Source organism: Haliotis rufescens, unplaced genomic scaffold, assembly GCF_023055435.1.
Source record: "Haliotis rufescens isolate VD_foot unplaced genomic scaffold, xgHalRufe1.0.p SCAF_1, whole genome shotgun sequence".
Taxonomy (NCBI): domain Eukaryota; kingdom Metazoa; phylum Mollusca; class Gastropoda; order Lepetellida; family Haliotidae; genus Haliotis; species Haliotis rufescens.
In genome coordinates this window covers 88,299,613-88,312,576 of record NW_025963779.1, presented here as the reverse complement: position 1 = coordinate 88,312,576, position 12,964 = coordinate 88,299,613, and the positions used below count along the sequence as shown (strand labels likewise).

The 12,964-nt window shown below is 41.9% G+C and overlaps 1 protein-coding gene across 1 annotated transcript in view; it reads left to right on the top strand.

The window, feature by feature from the left end:
* LOC124118905 overlaps positions 1–12,964 on the top strand; it is an 83,363-nt gene that overhangs the window by 22,003 nt on the left and 48,396 nt on the right. Inside the window, exons 18-29 of the mRNA XM_046481212.2 lie at positions 73–399; positions 498–812; positions 1,198–1,533; positions 2,267–2,566; positions 3,014–3,118; positions 3,548–3,754; positions 5,138–5,461; positions 5,765–6,091; positions 6,241–6,588; positions 9,672–10,007; positions 10,490–10,837; positions 12,011–12,325. Coding sequence (XP_046337168.2) covers positions 73–399; positions 498–812; positions 1,198–1,533; positions 2,267–2,566; positions 3,014–3,118; positions 3,548–3,754; positions 5,138–5,461; positions 5,765–6,091; positions 6,241–6,588; positions 9,672–10,007; positions 10,490–10,837; positions 12,011–12,325 — 3,588 coding nt within the window. The remainder of the gene's footprint in view (positions 1–72; positions 400–497; positions 813–1,197; positions 1,534–2,266; positions 2,567–3,013; positions 3,119–3,547; positions 3,755–5,137; positions 5,462–5,764; positions 6,092–6,240; positions 6,589–9,671; positions 10,008–10,489; positions 10,838–12,010; positions 12,326–12,964) is intronic.

Genomic DNA, 12,964 nt, shown 5'->3' with positions numbered 1-12,964 from the left:
CCCGAACTGTTAAGCTGACAGTTTATCGGATATGCGCTTCAAACACTAATGCGCTCATTCATTTTCCTGAAGGTCTACAGGTGCGCCTGGGAAACAAGACGGGGTCTGCTGGTCGGGTTGAGCTGAGCGTGGACGGGTCCTGGGGTACCATGTGTACACTATACTCGGGGTGGTACATGGACAAAAACGCCGACGTCCTCTGCCGCATGCTCAACTACACCACCGGTCGTCACATGGGTCTGGGAACATTTGGCCCCGGAAGTGGAACCATCTATCTTAGCCGTCTGAACTGCAAAGGGACGGAGAGATCTATCTCTGAGTGTGCGTCTCGGTGGAGGCAGAGCTACTTCAGCTGTTCTAACCACCAGAAGGATAATGCTATCATGTGTTATGACAACGGTGAGTACACAATATTAAAGTAAATAAAAACATGAACACAGTAACACAAGCCGAATATTCACGTATATTGGTTGAGATGATTTTCGCCTTCTCCCCAGTTCGTGTAATGGGATCCTCCACCGTCAACTACGGCCGTGTCGAAGTGTACAGGAACAACCAATGGTCCCCCGTCTGCGACCACAACTTCGACAACACTGCTGCCCGCGTTGTATGCAGGAAACTAGGCTACACTGACGGCAAGTCTCAGTGCTGTAACGCAGTGGGAGATGTCGACGCCTCCACCATCACCGTCACCGTCAATGGTTGCACTGGCACTGAGTCGGACCTCCTCAGCTGCAACCTTGCTTTTGGCACCTGCACTACCGGCAAATACGCCACCGTCTATTGCTCCTACAACAACATACGCCGTAACGGTACCAACTATACACTTCATTTATACCTTCGCAAATGGTTTGTCAGTGATATTGCGTCTTTATGTGTCATTAATTTTTTAATGTTCTTCTTCAACTAAACCCGTGTTTTTTATGGTCGGCGACACTTTCAGGTCCAGTTATACTTATAATGTGAAGACAGTACCTTTTTTCTTGAATGCATAGTGTATTATTTCAAAACTAATTCCGAAATTGTCCAACATAACAGAAAAAACAAATAATGTGAAAAATTAAGACAATGGAGACCAAGACTAAGGGAAATTCATTATATTTAATACGGAAACATTAACGCAGGAGGTGCTACATGCTACATGTGTTATAGGTTCTGGTCACTTTCTGTTACACCTCTCGTTCCTTTACCTTCCAGACGCCGCTGTCCGTCTTCAATATAGTTCCAGGGATTATGGCTCCATTCAGGTCAATAGGTACGGATTCTGGGGACCCGTTTGCAACGTTGGCTGGAACAATAAGGACGCCGACGTTGCATGCCGTTCTATGGGCTTTGTTGGTGGCGTCACCTTCAGTGGGCAGATCTACTCATCGACTCCCATGTTGGTTGGAAAATTCAACTGTCAGGGTGGAGAGACTAATCTGACCAGCTGTCCTTTCAGTGACCTTGACGACAAAGTTGACCTCGGCTGCAACTCCCCACCGGGACAATCTAGACAGAGCGCTGGTGTCCTCTGCTATAATAACGAAAATGGTAAGATATGTGTCTTACACTTTAGGACCCCAATACAAGTCACTGGCATGGTTAGCATTTTATTTTGTATCGCGCTTTCGTCTGCTCTTGAACATTAAGTACACTGCATTGTGTAACTCGGCATGGCAGTCAAAGCGACACAATCCTTTCGATATCCATAGAAATCTCTGCATAAAGCAGAGTCGATTGTGCGATTCCGAGTATATCATGAGCATGTGTTTATGAATCAATATCAAATAGTCATGATACGAGGTGTTCACGAAAAAGTGAGCGTATCCTGCCCCACAGGTGACATCCGTCACAAACACATGCAAAGGCAAGTCAACTGTTCACCTGAAAAAAGACGGGAACATATGGTACAAGTCAAATTTGGGAATTGCATCGGACATAATTTTTGTCACTGGTGCGTCTAATTTGGAAATGTCCTCCACATGTCTACCATAACACTTTATGAAAGCTTAAGAAATCTCACCTAAAAGCAGAATCTATTGTTCGTTAACGACTATACCACATGCATGTGTTTATGGATAAATACATGCTGATGATGATACCAAGTATTTGCGAGAAGGTGAGCGTATCCTGAGTGACACCGTCACAAACACACGCAAAGGCAAGTCAACGATAAACAGAATAGCAGGCATTTCGTCCTATACAATGTGTATAGAACGTTAGTGGTCAGCGGTATCTCTGCTATTTGGGAAACTCCTATTAAAAACCTTGCTTTGTTTTCCAGGCGCCTCTGTAAGGTTGGCTGATGGTGGGTCTTACTATGGTCGTGTAGAGGTGAACTACAATGGCGTTTTGGGGCGTGTGTGTGGCTGGTCCTGGGGCGACGTCGACGCTAAGATCGCCTGTCGTCAACTAGGTTTTCTGGATGGGAGTGCATTACCAGTCACTGAAAACAACAATACCAAAGTGTGGATGAACTATGTGTCATGCAGCGGTTCAGAAGCATCCTTGTTTGAATGCACCAAATATTGGAACTACAGATGGGGATGTTCTAGGGATGCGGGAGTCGTCTGCTACAACAAAAGTATTTATTCTTCCTCTTGGAATCAATTTTCTGAAGCTTGTGGTAATATGTGTACACACTGCATGTACTCAGCTGTACTGATTCACTGCCCCCGGGAAAGTGTACGGACATGATTTTTATGGGTCTATTAAATTATTAGATCAAATTATTATTGACTGCAATGTTACCAGTAAATTCTATATGTGTAGGGAAAAAATTCTGTTAATGTGCACTGCTTATTTTGGGGGTGGGGCTGGGACCGTATGGAAAAAAATAAATTGTCCCCTAAAATTCTTGAAAAACATAATTATACTTCATATTTAATTAACAGAATATCTGTTACATACATCCCAGCAACCCTCCCCCCACCACAAAAAATATTAAATGGTCCGGCCTCATACATAAAAGAAACAAACATGTTTGAGAGAACGATTTAACGATTATAATGTCAGTAAACGCTTCTTTCAGTCCGACTGATGCGCGGCAACCAGTTCTCCGTGGGTGTGGTCGAGGTAAACACCAACAACAATTGGGGCAGCATCTGCAGCAATGGCTGGAGCGACACCGACGTTTGTGAGTGACCATTAATCAAGTTTATCTATGGCAAAACTCGCCATCTTTAACACATATACTTACAACAGCTATGGCGCGATCTTAGTGAGTGAGTGAGTTTGATTTTACGCCGCTTTTAACGCCGCAGTAACACCGTCTGTGATGTATGCTTCTTCATATGAACGCTTAACAATTTTTTATGACAAGAAAGTAAGTAGCTTTTCAGCTTGAGCTGTGTGCAAGCTCAATCATGGCGGATTGACCAAAGAATGCACCATACATTGTACCCGTGTAGGGAGTCGAACCCGGATCGTGGGGTACCGCTTGACGAGCCACCACATTAACCAGAGGGCTAACCACCGCCTGATTTATCTTTATCCCTGTCTGTGCAGGTTGTTTGTCAGATTGATGAGGACATTGTCGATTCATGCGAACGCACTTTAAATTCAGCCGTGGCCTGTAAGGAGCTTGGGTATCAGAATGGCTTCAACCTGTGCTGTGGGGTGTACGGGAGTCAGTCCTATAGCGTTATGGAAAATGTCCAATGTACAGGAAGCGAAAACAACCTAGTGACCTGCCACCATGACGTCCCTACTAGCAGATACTGCCGCGGACCCGATGCCTCCGTGGCCTGCTACAACGGCACTGCCGCTACCGGTCAGTGAGAAAAATTAGCAGTGACATTAAATACAAACATCATCCGATATAATCACACAAAGCACACATAAAGACCTAATTTTACTTTATCCAGACTGATACCAATTGCTCATCTCATCTCATTCCGAAAAGGTAGTGGAAACCCCAAGAATAGAGAAAAACATCTCACCCAAACGCACCCCTGCACCGGAAGCACGTGACCAAGGCTGTATACTTATAACTCCATAATTTTCCTTCACCCTTACGGGCAAAGCACGTTCACTAGAAGCGGGTATGGCTGGATTGGCCCTTTAGCGTATGTGTCAGGATAAGTATAAAGGATATTTAACCCTAAAAAATACATATTTTATCTTATCCTGACCCATACTAATTGCCATCTTCCCGAGGCAAGGGAGTTAACTGACTTTAAAAGTCCAGATTCCACCCTTGCCGAACAAGGCTGGTATTATGGAGTTACATTTTGGCTGGACTAACGAGTTTATGCATAGTCCAATCAAAGTCGCCCAACGAAATCGAAATCAGCAGCTCCTGCACGTCATAGACAGAAGGTATTTCCTCATGACGTGAGGATGTATCAGCAGCTCCTGCACGTCATAGACAGAAGGTATTTCCTCATGACGTGAGGATGTATCAGCAACTCCTGGTCGTCGTAGATAGACGGTATTTTCTCATGACGTGAGGATGTATCAGCAACTCCTGATCATCGTAGATATACGGTATTTCCTCATGACGTGAAGATGTTTCAGCAAGACAAGGCTCAAACACATCCTCTTCCTGTAAAAGGAAGGAGGGGAGAGGGTGTGAAGCTGTAGCAGAACGCTGAGAAGTGTGAGACATGACGTCAGAGACGGTAGTAGATACGGTAGACGGCGTAGGCTGCTTGTTGTAGCTTGCTGACTAGCGTTAGCTACAAAGTTATTGGACGAAGGCGGCATTGTACTTTAATCATAAAAGGCAGGTTGTCTGAACGTAGAAGGCTACGCAAACGACTGTGCCTGTGTTCTTCTCTGTTCTTTGGAACACAGCACAGGAAGTTTCCACTACCTTTTTGGAATAAGATGAGATAAACAATTTCAGCCCCTCACATCATGCTAACCTCTCACAATAAACAATCAATGTGTACACAATACAGCCACACTTTCCTTGATTGTTTTTCAAGATCTCATAAAGTATAACTTTCAGCCCATTCAGAATATACCTGTTGGCAGCGGCCTTCGCCTTTTGGTGCTACTTTTATGATTTTCTTGGTTTGTGCAAAAGACGAAAATAATTCTTTAACTATTTAAACACTTTTCACTCGATCATTCTTGTGATCCTGTCATTTAATTAAATAAACATGTTATTTGACAAGCAAAGACAAATACCCTCTACGTACGTTTTCAGCGTTCACATGGTCCCTCGCTGACGGCAACAACTACACTGGCGAGGTCATCGTCAACTACATGAACATGGTCGGTCGTATCTGCACTGATGATTGGGATGACAAAGATGCAACTGTGGCGTGTAGAGAACTGGGATACAGCAAAGGCCACGCCTACACCCACTACAAATACTCCTTCAATGCCGACAACGGACCCTTCTGGACGTCAAAAATGAACTGTGCCGGCACAGAGAACCGTCTAGTGGATTGCTCCCGAACACAACTGGGTAAAGTGACGTCATGCCAAAATTCCCACTCTGCTGGTGTGCTGTGCGGCGACAATGTTGGTACGTAAATATGAGGAAGTTGAAAGACATTAAACTGGAAGCTTATTAATGATTTAGAAACCTACTATTCGGACAGAAATTTGCCATTATACATAGAATTAGGTATGTTCATCTGTAACGAAACATGGTGGCAAGGTTAATAAACCATATAAGAATCTGCTCTTTGCAATATGAATACACAAAATGTTTTCCCCCTGTGAAGCTATCTGTTGAATATCCCATTATTCGCATGTCCCAAAGTGATCGTCTCTGCCGTTTACTACCGCAAGCTGGATATGACTGTGATACATGTCTCCCACGCAGGTATTTACTACAGCCTCTCCAATGGAGGCCCTGAGAACGCAGGTCGAGTGGAAGTGTCTGTCAATGGCGTGTTGGGTTCCGTATGTCGCTCCTACTTCGACAGTAGGGAGGCTACAGTCATGTGTAGAGGCCTGGGCTATAATGTAGGCTTGGTGGATTACTACACCAAGTACCCTAACGCCTCCGGGCCCGTGTACGAGAGTAGATTCCGGTGTACAGGCAACGAAGGATCACTGGCAGAGTGCCCACATCAGGGCTGGAAGGTCGCAACCAGTAGATACTGCATGAACCACAACTACGACGCTGCCATCACCTGCTACGGAGACAGTGAGTTGATATGATGTATTTAATACTTTTATACACAATATAATGTGTGCTTCACCCTACTCGTTGGCGTTGATGGTCACTGTGCTATTCTGATGAAGTTTGTGATTGCGTGTGTATGATCATCAATTTTGCCCCCGCTTTGTCTTCAGTCAAACTGGCGTCTGGGTTCTCCCCGGACATCAAGCAAGGTCCAGTTCAGGTGTGGAGGAACAACACTTGGCACTACGTGTGCGACACCAACTTTGATGACCTCACCGCGAAGACTGTGTGTAGAAGTCTTGGCTTTGTGGATGGGAAGGCCCTGTGCTGCTCAGCCTATGGATCGAAATACGTCAGGTACTCCTGGTACGGCAACGGCCCCGGCAGCTTCCTGCCCAACATTACGATGAATTGTGACGGTACCAAGTCCGACCCCATGACGTGCCTCACACCCGGCACCTGCTCCAACGACTACGCCTCGGTTGTCTGCTTCAACACCTCAGACGCGGTCGAAGAAAGTAAGTAACTGTATGTGTTCAATGCGTCTTGTAAACATGAACCCTTGAGGATCAGTTAAGTTCCATGTGCGATAAAAAAATTAAATCCCTAGTCCACTCATATAATTGCCCATTGTTTCATAGAGTCAGTAAACTAAGCCGATCCTAATTCATTCTTATACTGTGAAGACCACAAGGTAGGGTTTTATCCTCGCCTGCAATAGTGCAGTGCGTAATATATAGTAGCCTCAAAACTGAAGGAATGAAGTTTTGTATTCTACATCGAATTTTTGAACTGGTCCCTTACCTCTAGCTATTGACACAGCTGTGACACAAACGTGTGTCGATGATCTGACTGTTCTGTTAGGTCGCGTGGACCGCAGGTTGAGAGCTTTTTCTCCCCAGGATGAAGTTTGACCTTGCGAGTTTACATCCTGCCGCTTGTTCCGGCTACTCATTGGTTATAGAAAACTGTTGTATAAACCTTTTCACTTGATATGTAACAATGCCAATGCCAGAGAATACCCAGTCTCGAATATCTGCCGATACATATTCCAAAACGCATACTGGGCACGAAATGATAATATTTTCAGAGGGTAATGTCCTCGTCACTCTCCATTCCTTAAAAATAATGGAGCCGAGGACCAAGACGCGATTATTTACAAACCGCCGTCATATGGCTGAAATATTGCTGAGTGCGTCGTTAAACAACAAACAAGCAAACACAATGAAAATGTATACAAGTGAGTGAGTGAGTGAGTTGGGTTTAACGCCGCTTTTAACAATATTCCAGTTATATCACGGCGTTGTATACAAGTAGTTTCATACTATGCACAAAGGGAAAATATATAAGAAGTTTTATACTGGGTACAAAATGAAAATGTATATAAGTAGTTTTATACTCTGCACAAAATGATAATGTATATAAGTAGTTTTATACTGGGCACAAAATGAAAATTTATATCAGTAGTTTTATACTGGGCACAAAATAAACATGTATATCAGTAGTTTTATACTGGGCACAAAAGGAAAATGTAAATAAGTAGTTTATACTCTGCACAAAATGATAATGTATATAAGTAGTTTTATACTGGGCACAAAATGAAAATGTATATCAGTAGTTTTATACTGGGTACAAAATGAAAATGTTTATAAGTAGTTTTATACTGGGTACAAAATGAAAATGTATATAAGTCGTTTATACTCTGCACAAAATGAAAATGTATATAAGTAGTTTTATACTGGGCACAAAATGAAAATGTATATCAGTAGTTTTATACTGGGCACAAAATGAAAATGTATATCAGAAGTTTTATACTGGGCACAAAATGAAAATGTATATATGTAGTTTTATACTAGGCACAAAATGAAAATGTATTTCAGTAGTTTTATATTGGGCACAAAATGAAAATGTACATAAGTAGTTTATACTCTGCACAAAATGATAATGTATATAAGTAGTTTTATACTGGGCACAAAATGAATTTGTATATCAGAAGTTTTATACTGGGTACAAAAAGAAAACGTATATAAGTCGTTTATACTCTGCACAAAATGAAAATGTTTATAAGTCGTTTTATACTGGGCACAAATGAAAATGTATATCAGTGGTTTTATACTAGGAACAAAATGAAAATGTATTTGAGTAGTTTTATACTGGGTACAAAATGAAAATGTATATCAGTAGTTTTATACTGGGCACAAAATGAAAATGTATATCAGTAGTTTCATACTGGGCACAAAATGAAAATGTACATAAGTAGTTTTATATTGGGTACAAAATGAAAATGTATGTCATTAGTTTTATACTGGGCACAAAATGAAAATGTATTTCAGTAGTTTTATACTGGGCACAAAACGAAAATGTATACAAGTCGTTTAATACTGGGCACAAAATGAAAATGTATATAAGTAGTTTTTTACTGGGTACAACATGAAAATGTATATAGGTCGTTTTATACTGGACACAAAATGAAAATGTATGTTATTAGTTTTATGCTGGGTACAAAATGAAAATGTATTTCAGTAGTTTTATACTGGGCACAAAACGAAAATGTATATAAGTTGTTTTATACTAGGCACAAAATGAAAATGTATATAAGTCGTTTTATACTGGGTACAAAATGAAAATGTATATAAGTAGTTTTATACTGGGTACAAAATGAAAATGTATTTAAGTAGTTTTATACTGGGCACAAAATGAAAATGTATATCAGTAGTTTTATACTGGGTACAAAATGAAAATGTATATAAGTTGTTTATACTCTGCACAAAATGATAATGTATATAAGTAGTTTTATACTCTGCACAAAATGAAAATGTATATAAACAGTTATACTCTGCACAAAATGATAATGTATATAAGTAGTTTTATACTGGGTATAAAATGAAAATGTATATAAGTAGTTTTATACTGGGTACAAAATGAATATGTACATCAGTAGTTTCATGCTGGGTACAAAATGAAAATGTATATAAGTAGTTTATACTCTGCACAAAATGAAAATGTATATCAGTAATTTTATGATCAGCAATCAACTTCGGCCTTTGCGAACAATGTAAAGGTACCCCTCAGTTGCTTCCTATCATGACCCCTTGCCTCATGCATGTAAACTATAGGAGTTGGACAGCTTGTCAAAAGCGTCAAATTTGACAATTCTCATATTATTTAAAAGTTTAGTTTCAATCTTAAAAAGCGCAAGACCATAGCTAAACACTGAGTGTGTATTCCACTTATTTGACTAGAATTGTAGATTTGATACAGACAGTAGAATTGTAGATGAGAAAGGTATCTGTGGGCAATAAGGGACGGACCATTGGGAAAATCGGAAATAAACAATTAAGCAGGTTTTTCGAAAGCAGTTACTACCACCTTATTTTCCGTATAATAGTGATCATGTAAGATCACTTGTGTGTTGGTGGGATCTCACAGTTTCTACAGCCATGGTGGCTGTAAGGTTCTCACCAACTGTGTGATGATTGAGTAAAATATACACGATGTAATATGTTTTTACGCTAAGCTGTTCACATTGAGCACGGAGTCGTTCACTTTTTGTTCCCATCTAATTTTTTGTTGTTGACATTTCCCTACCTATTCTCGATAGCCTACACCCTCGGATTTGACGACTCTACTTCGGACAGTGGTCAGATCGCTGTGCAGCACTACGACACGAAAGGCCGGATATGCAACACTTTCTGGACCGACACGGAGGCTGCAGTCTTCTGTAAGGGCCTGCACTACGACAACGGTATCGCCTACCACCACTCTGTGAAATACAACTACCATCCTATCAGATCACGTGGTCCCTTCTGGCTCAGCGCCGTGAACTGTACCGGAAGTGAGACGTCCTTGACAGACTGCGCCTACAACGACAGGAAGAGTTTGGGCAACTGCAGCTCCGCCGACATTGCTTCAGCCATCTGCTTCAACGGAGACAAAAGTAGGCACAAATTTCTATTGACACGGTGTGGTTCAACTGACGCAATTCTTGACATCATGCACCAGAAGAACAGAAATCTTCATAATCAATAAGAAAACGAGGACCTTCTACCATTCAAATGCTTGTAAACTGCCTTTCCGTTCTCATATACCTACAACTATAGATCTGTGTAAAATATATTTGTATGATTGGCTGGGCAATCAACAGGGAATAAATAATAAATGAAACCCTATAACTGAATGAAATGTATATCAATTCTGGTTCTATACCCTAACAGGCTGCGGTCATGCTATGTCAGTAATCTATTACTAAAACATCGTATTGCCGTACTGGACTACATTTGACAATGTCCATTAATTGTGACCTCCCCCTTCAAGAAACAGGAAAAGAAAAATACCAAACCAAGTAGCAAAAACATAAAGTGATGAATTATTATCTGTATTTTGCTGCACTGAAACCCTTCCTTGTGCATCCTGCCCTAGGTATCCAGTACCGCATGGTGGCGCCCGATGGAACACAACAGAACTACGGTCGTGTGGAGATGTCTGTAGGTGGTGTGTGGGGAACAGTGTGTGACAGATACTTCGACAACCGCGAGGCCGGCGTCTTCTGCCGTCAGATGGGCTACAAGGACGGCTACGCCATACCAAACGCCTTCTACGGCCAGGGGAGTGGCCCGATGTGGCTCAGCGGACTACAGTGCGACGGCTCCGAACCCAGCCTCCACAGCTGCCCTCACTCCGGCTTCAACAGCGAGGTCGTCTCGGGTTTCAGCTTCTGGTCGTGCCAGAGTCATCGCGATGACGTCTCCGTTCTCTGTGTCGACAATGGTGAGCACGCTAGTGCATTTCTACTTGATCACACCATGATTGAGAGAGTGAGTTGGGTTTAACGCCGCTTTTAACAGTATTCCAGTTATATCAAGGCGTGTCAGCTTAATGTGGGAGGAAAGCCAGAAGTGATGCAGGCCTCTTACGTTTACCACTTCGGCGAAATCCCGTGCTGACAAACCTAGAAACATAACTGGGGCGAACCGGGATTCGAACCCACAATCATAGGTTTCTGGCGTGCCCAAGGGACGCAACTCTGCACAGCGAATCGCGGCGCCTTAGACGACTGGGCCACCCGTGCCCCCGTTCACACCATGAAGAATGTGTATGTAAATGCATCTGTTCAAAAATGTGTGACAGGATTTACCTCACCTGAATGAAGGTCAAGTGGGTTTATGTGTGAATAGCATATGTCTATGTTTATGTGTGAATAGCAGTAGTTAATGTTCATGTGTGAACAGCAACAGTCAACGTTTATGTGTGAATAGCAGTAGTTGATGTTCATATGTGAACAGCAACAGTCAATGTTTATGTGTGAATAGCAATAGTCAATGTGTATGTGTGAAGTCAGCTGATATGATACTGATATTATGATGAACGTCCACCGCCGCCAGGCTACGATGACATACCGCCAGCCGTTCTTCCAGTCACCGCTCATTCAATTTATTAAATTTTACTCACTTGCGACAAGCAACAGAGTCCTGGAAATCTGTTCTAACCCTGTTCTAACCCAAGGGATCCTATGTCTGTCGTGAGCTTGTCATGGTATGGTTGCACGTCGACGGTCGGCGTCTGTACAAATAATATACAACATTCAATTCAATTCTTTATATCTGAAGCTCTTAAAACATAACATAACATAACATAACATAACATAACATAACATAACATAACATAACATAACATAACATAACATAACGTAACAGCAATTAGAGACCATGGATCTATGATCTTCTATTCAGAAACAGGTGGACCAGTGGAGCTGAAATATCTGGTTAAGTGGTTCACAAAAATTTCCCAGCCAGCCATATCGAAACCCCCATGTGTGGCCATCGCTCGGTCAGTTGTTTTACAAATGCAAGTGAATTCGGTAAAATGTCGTTAGTAGTGATATCTGCCTACAATAATCATACCGTTATATATAATCATCATGCCACATTTGACATTTTCTAGTGAGGGTTAACTCCGGCCTCAACGCCTCCATGGGCGCAGTAGAGGTGTACTCCAACAACAAATGGAACGCCGTGTGCGACAGCGGCTTTGACGCAAACGCCGCTCGAGTCACCTGTAGGACAATGGGCTTTAACTTTGGCATAAACATCGGTGGTTCATTGTTTGGCATAACCGACGGTCCAATCGGCATTAGCCAGGTGACGTGCAATGGACGGGAGGCCAACTTCAAACAGTGCTCTACGACAGCATCAACAACCTGCAAAAGTGGAACCTACGCCTCTGTGGTGTGTTCCAACGACCCTATAACTGATAGTGGTAAGACCTTTTATTTACAGGGCTGAATTGTTAATGGTTATGATCTTATGTGCGTGCCTGAACCTCTTGGTATTGATTGTATATGCATGCTTGAAATCGTTGATATTAAGTTTATTTGTCGCCTGAACAGCTTGGTATTTATTTTATTTGTCCCCCGAACATGCTGGTATTAATATTATTTGTTTGCCTGAACATGTTTGTATTGATTTTATATGTCGATCTTTACATCTTGGTATTTATTTTGCATGCACGTTTAAATATGTCGGTATTGATTTTATATGCATGGTTTAAAATGTTGGTAATTTAGTTTATATGTCGCCAGAACATCTTGGTATTGATTCTATATGTCGGCCCAAACATCTTGGTTCTGATTTTATATGTCGGCCCGAACATCTTTGGTATTGATTTTATATGTCACCCTAAATTCTTTGTGTTGATATTATTTGTCGGCCCGAACATCTTGGTATTGATTTTATATGTCGACCCGAACATCTTGGCATTGATTTTATATTTCGGCCCTAACATCTTGGTATTGTTTTTATATGCCGACCCGAACATATTGGTATTGATTTTATATATCGACCCGATCATATTGGTATTCGACCAGAGCATATTGGTATTGATTTTATATGCCGACCC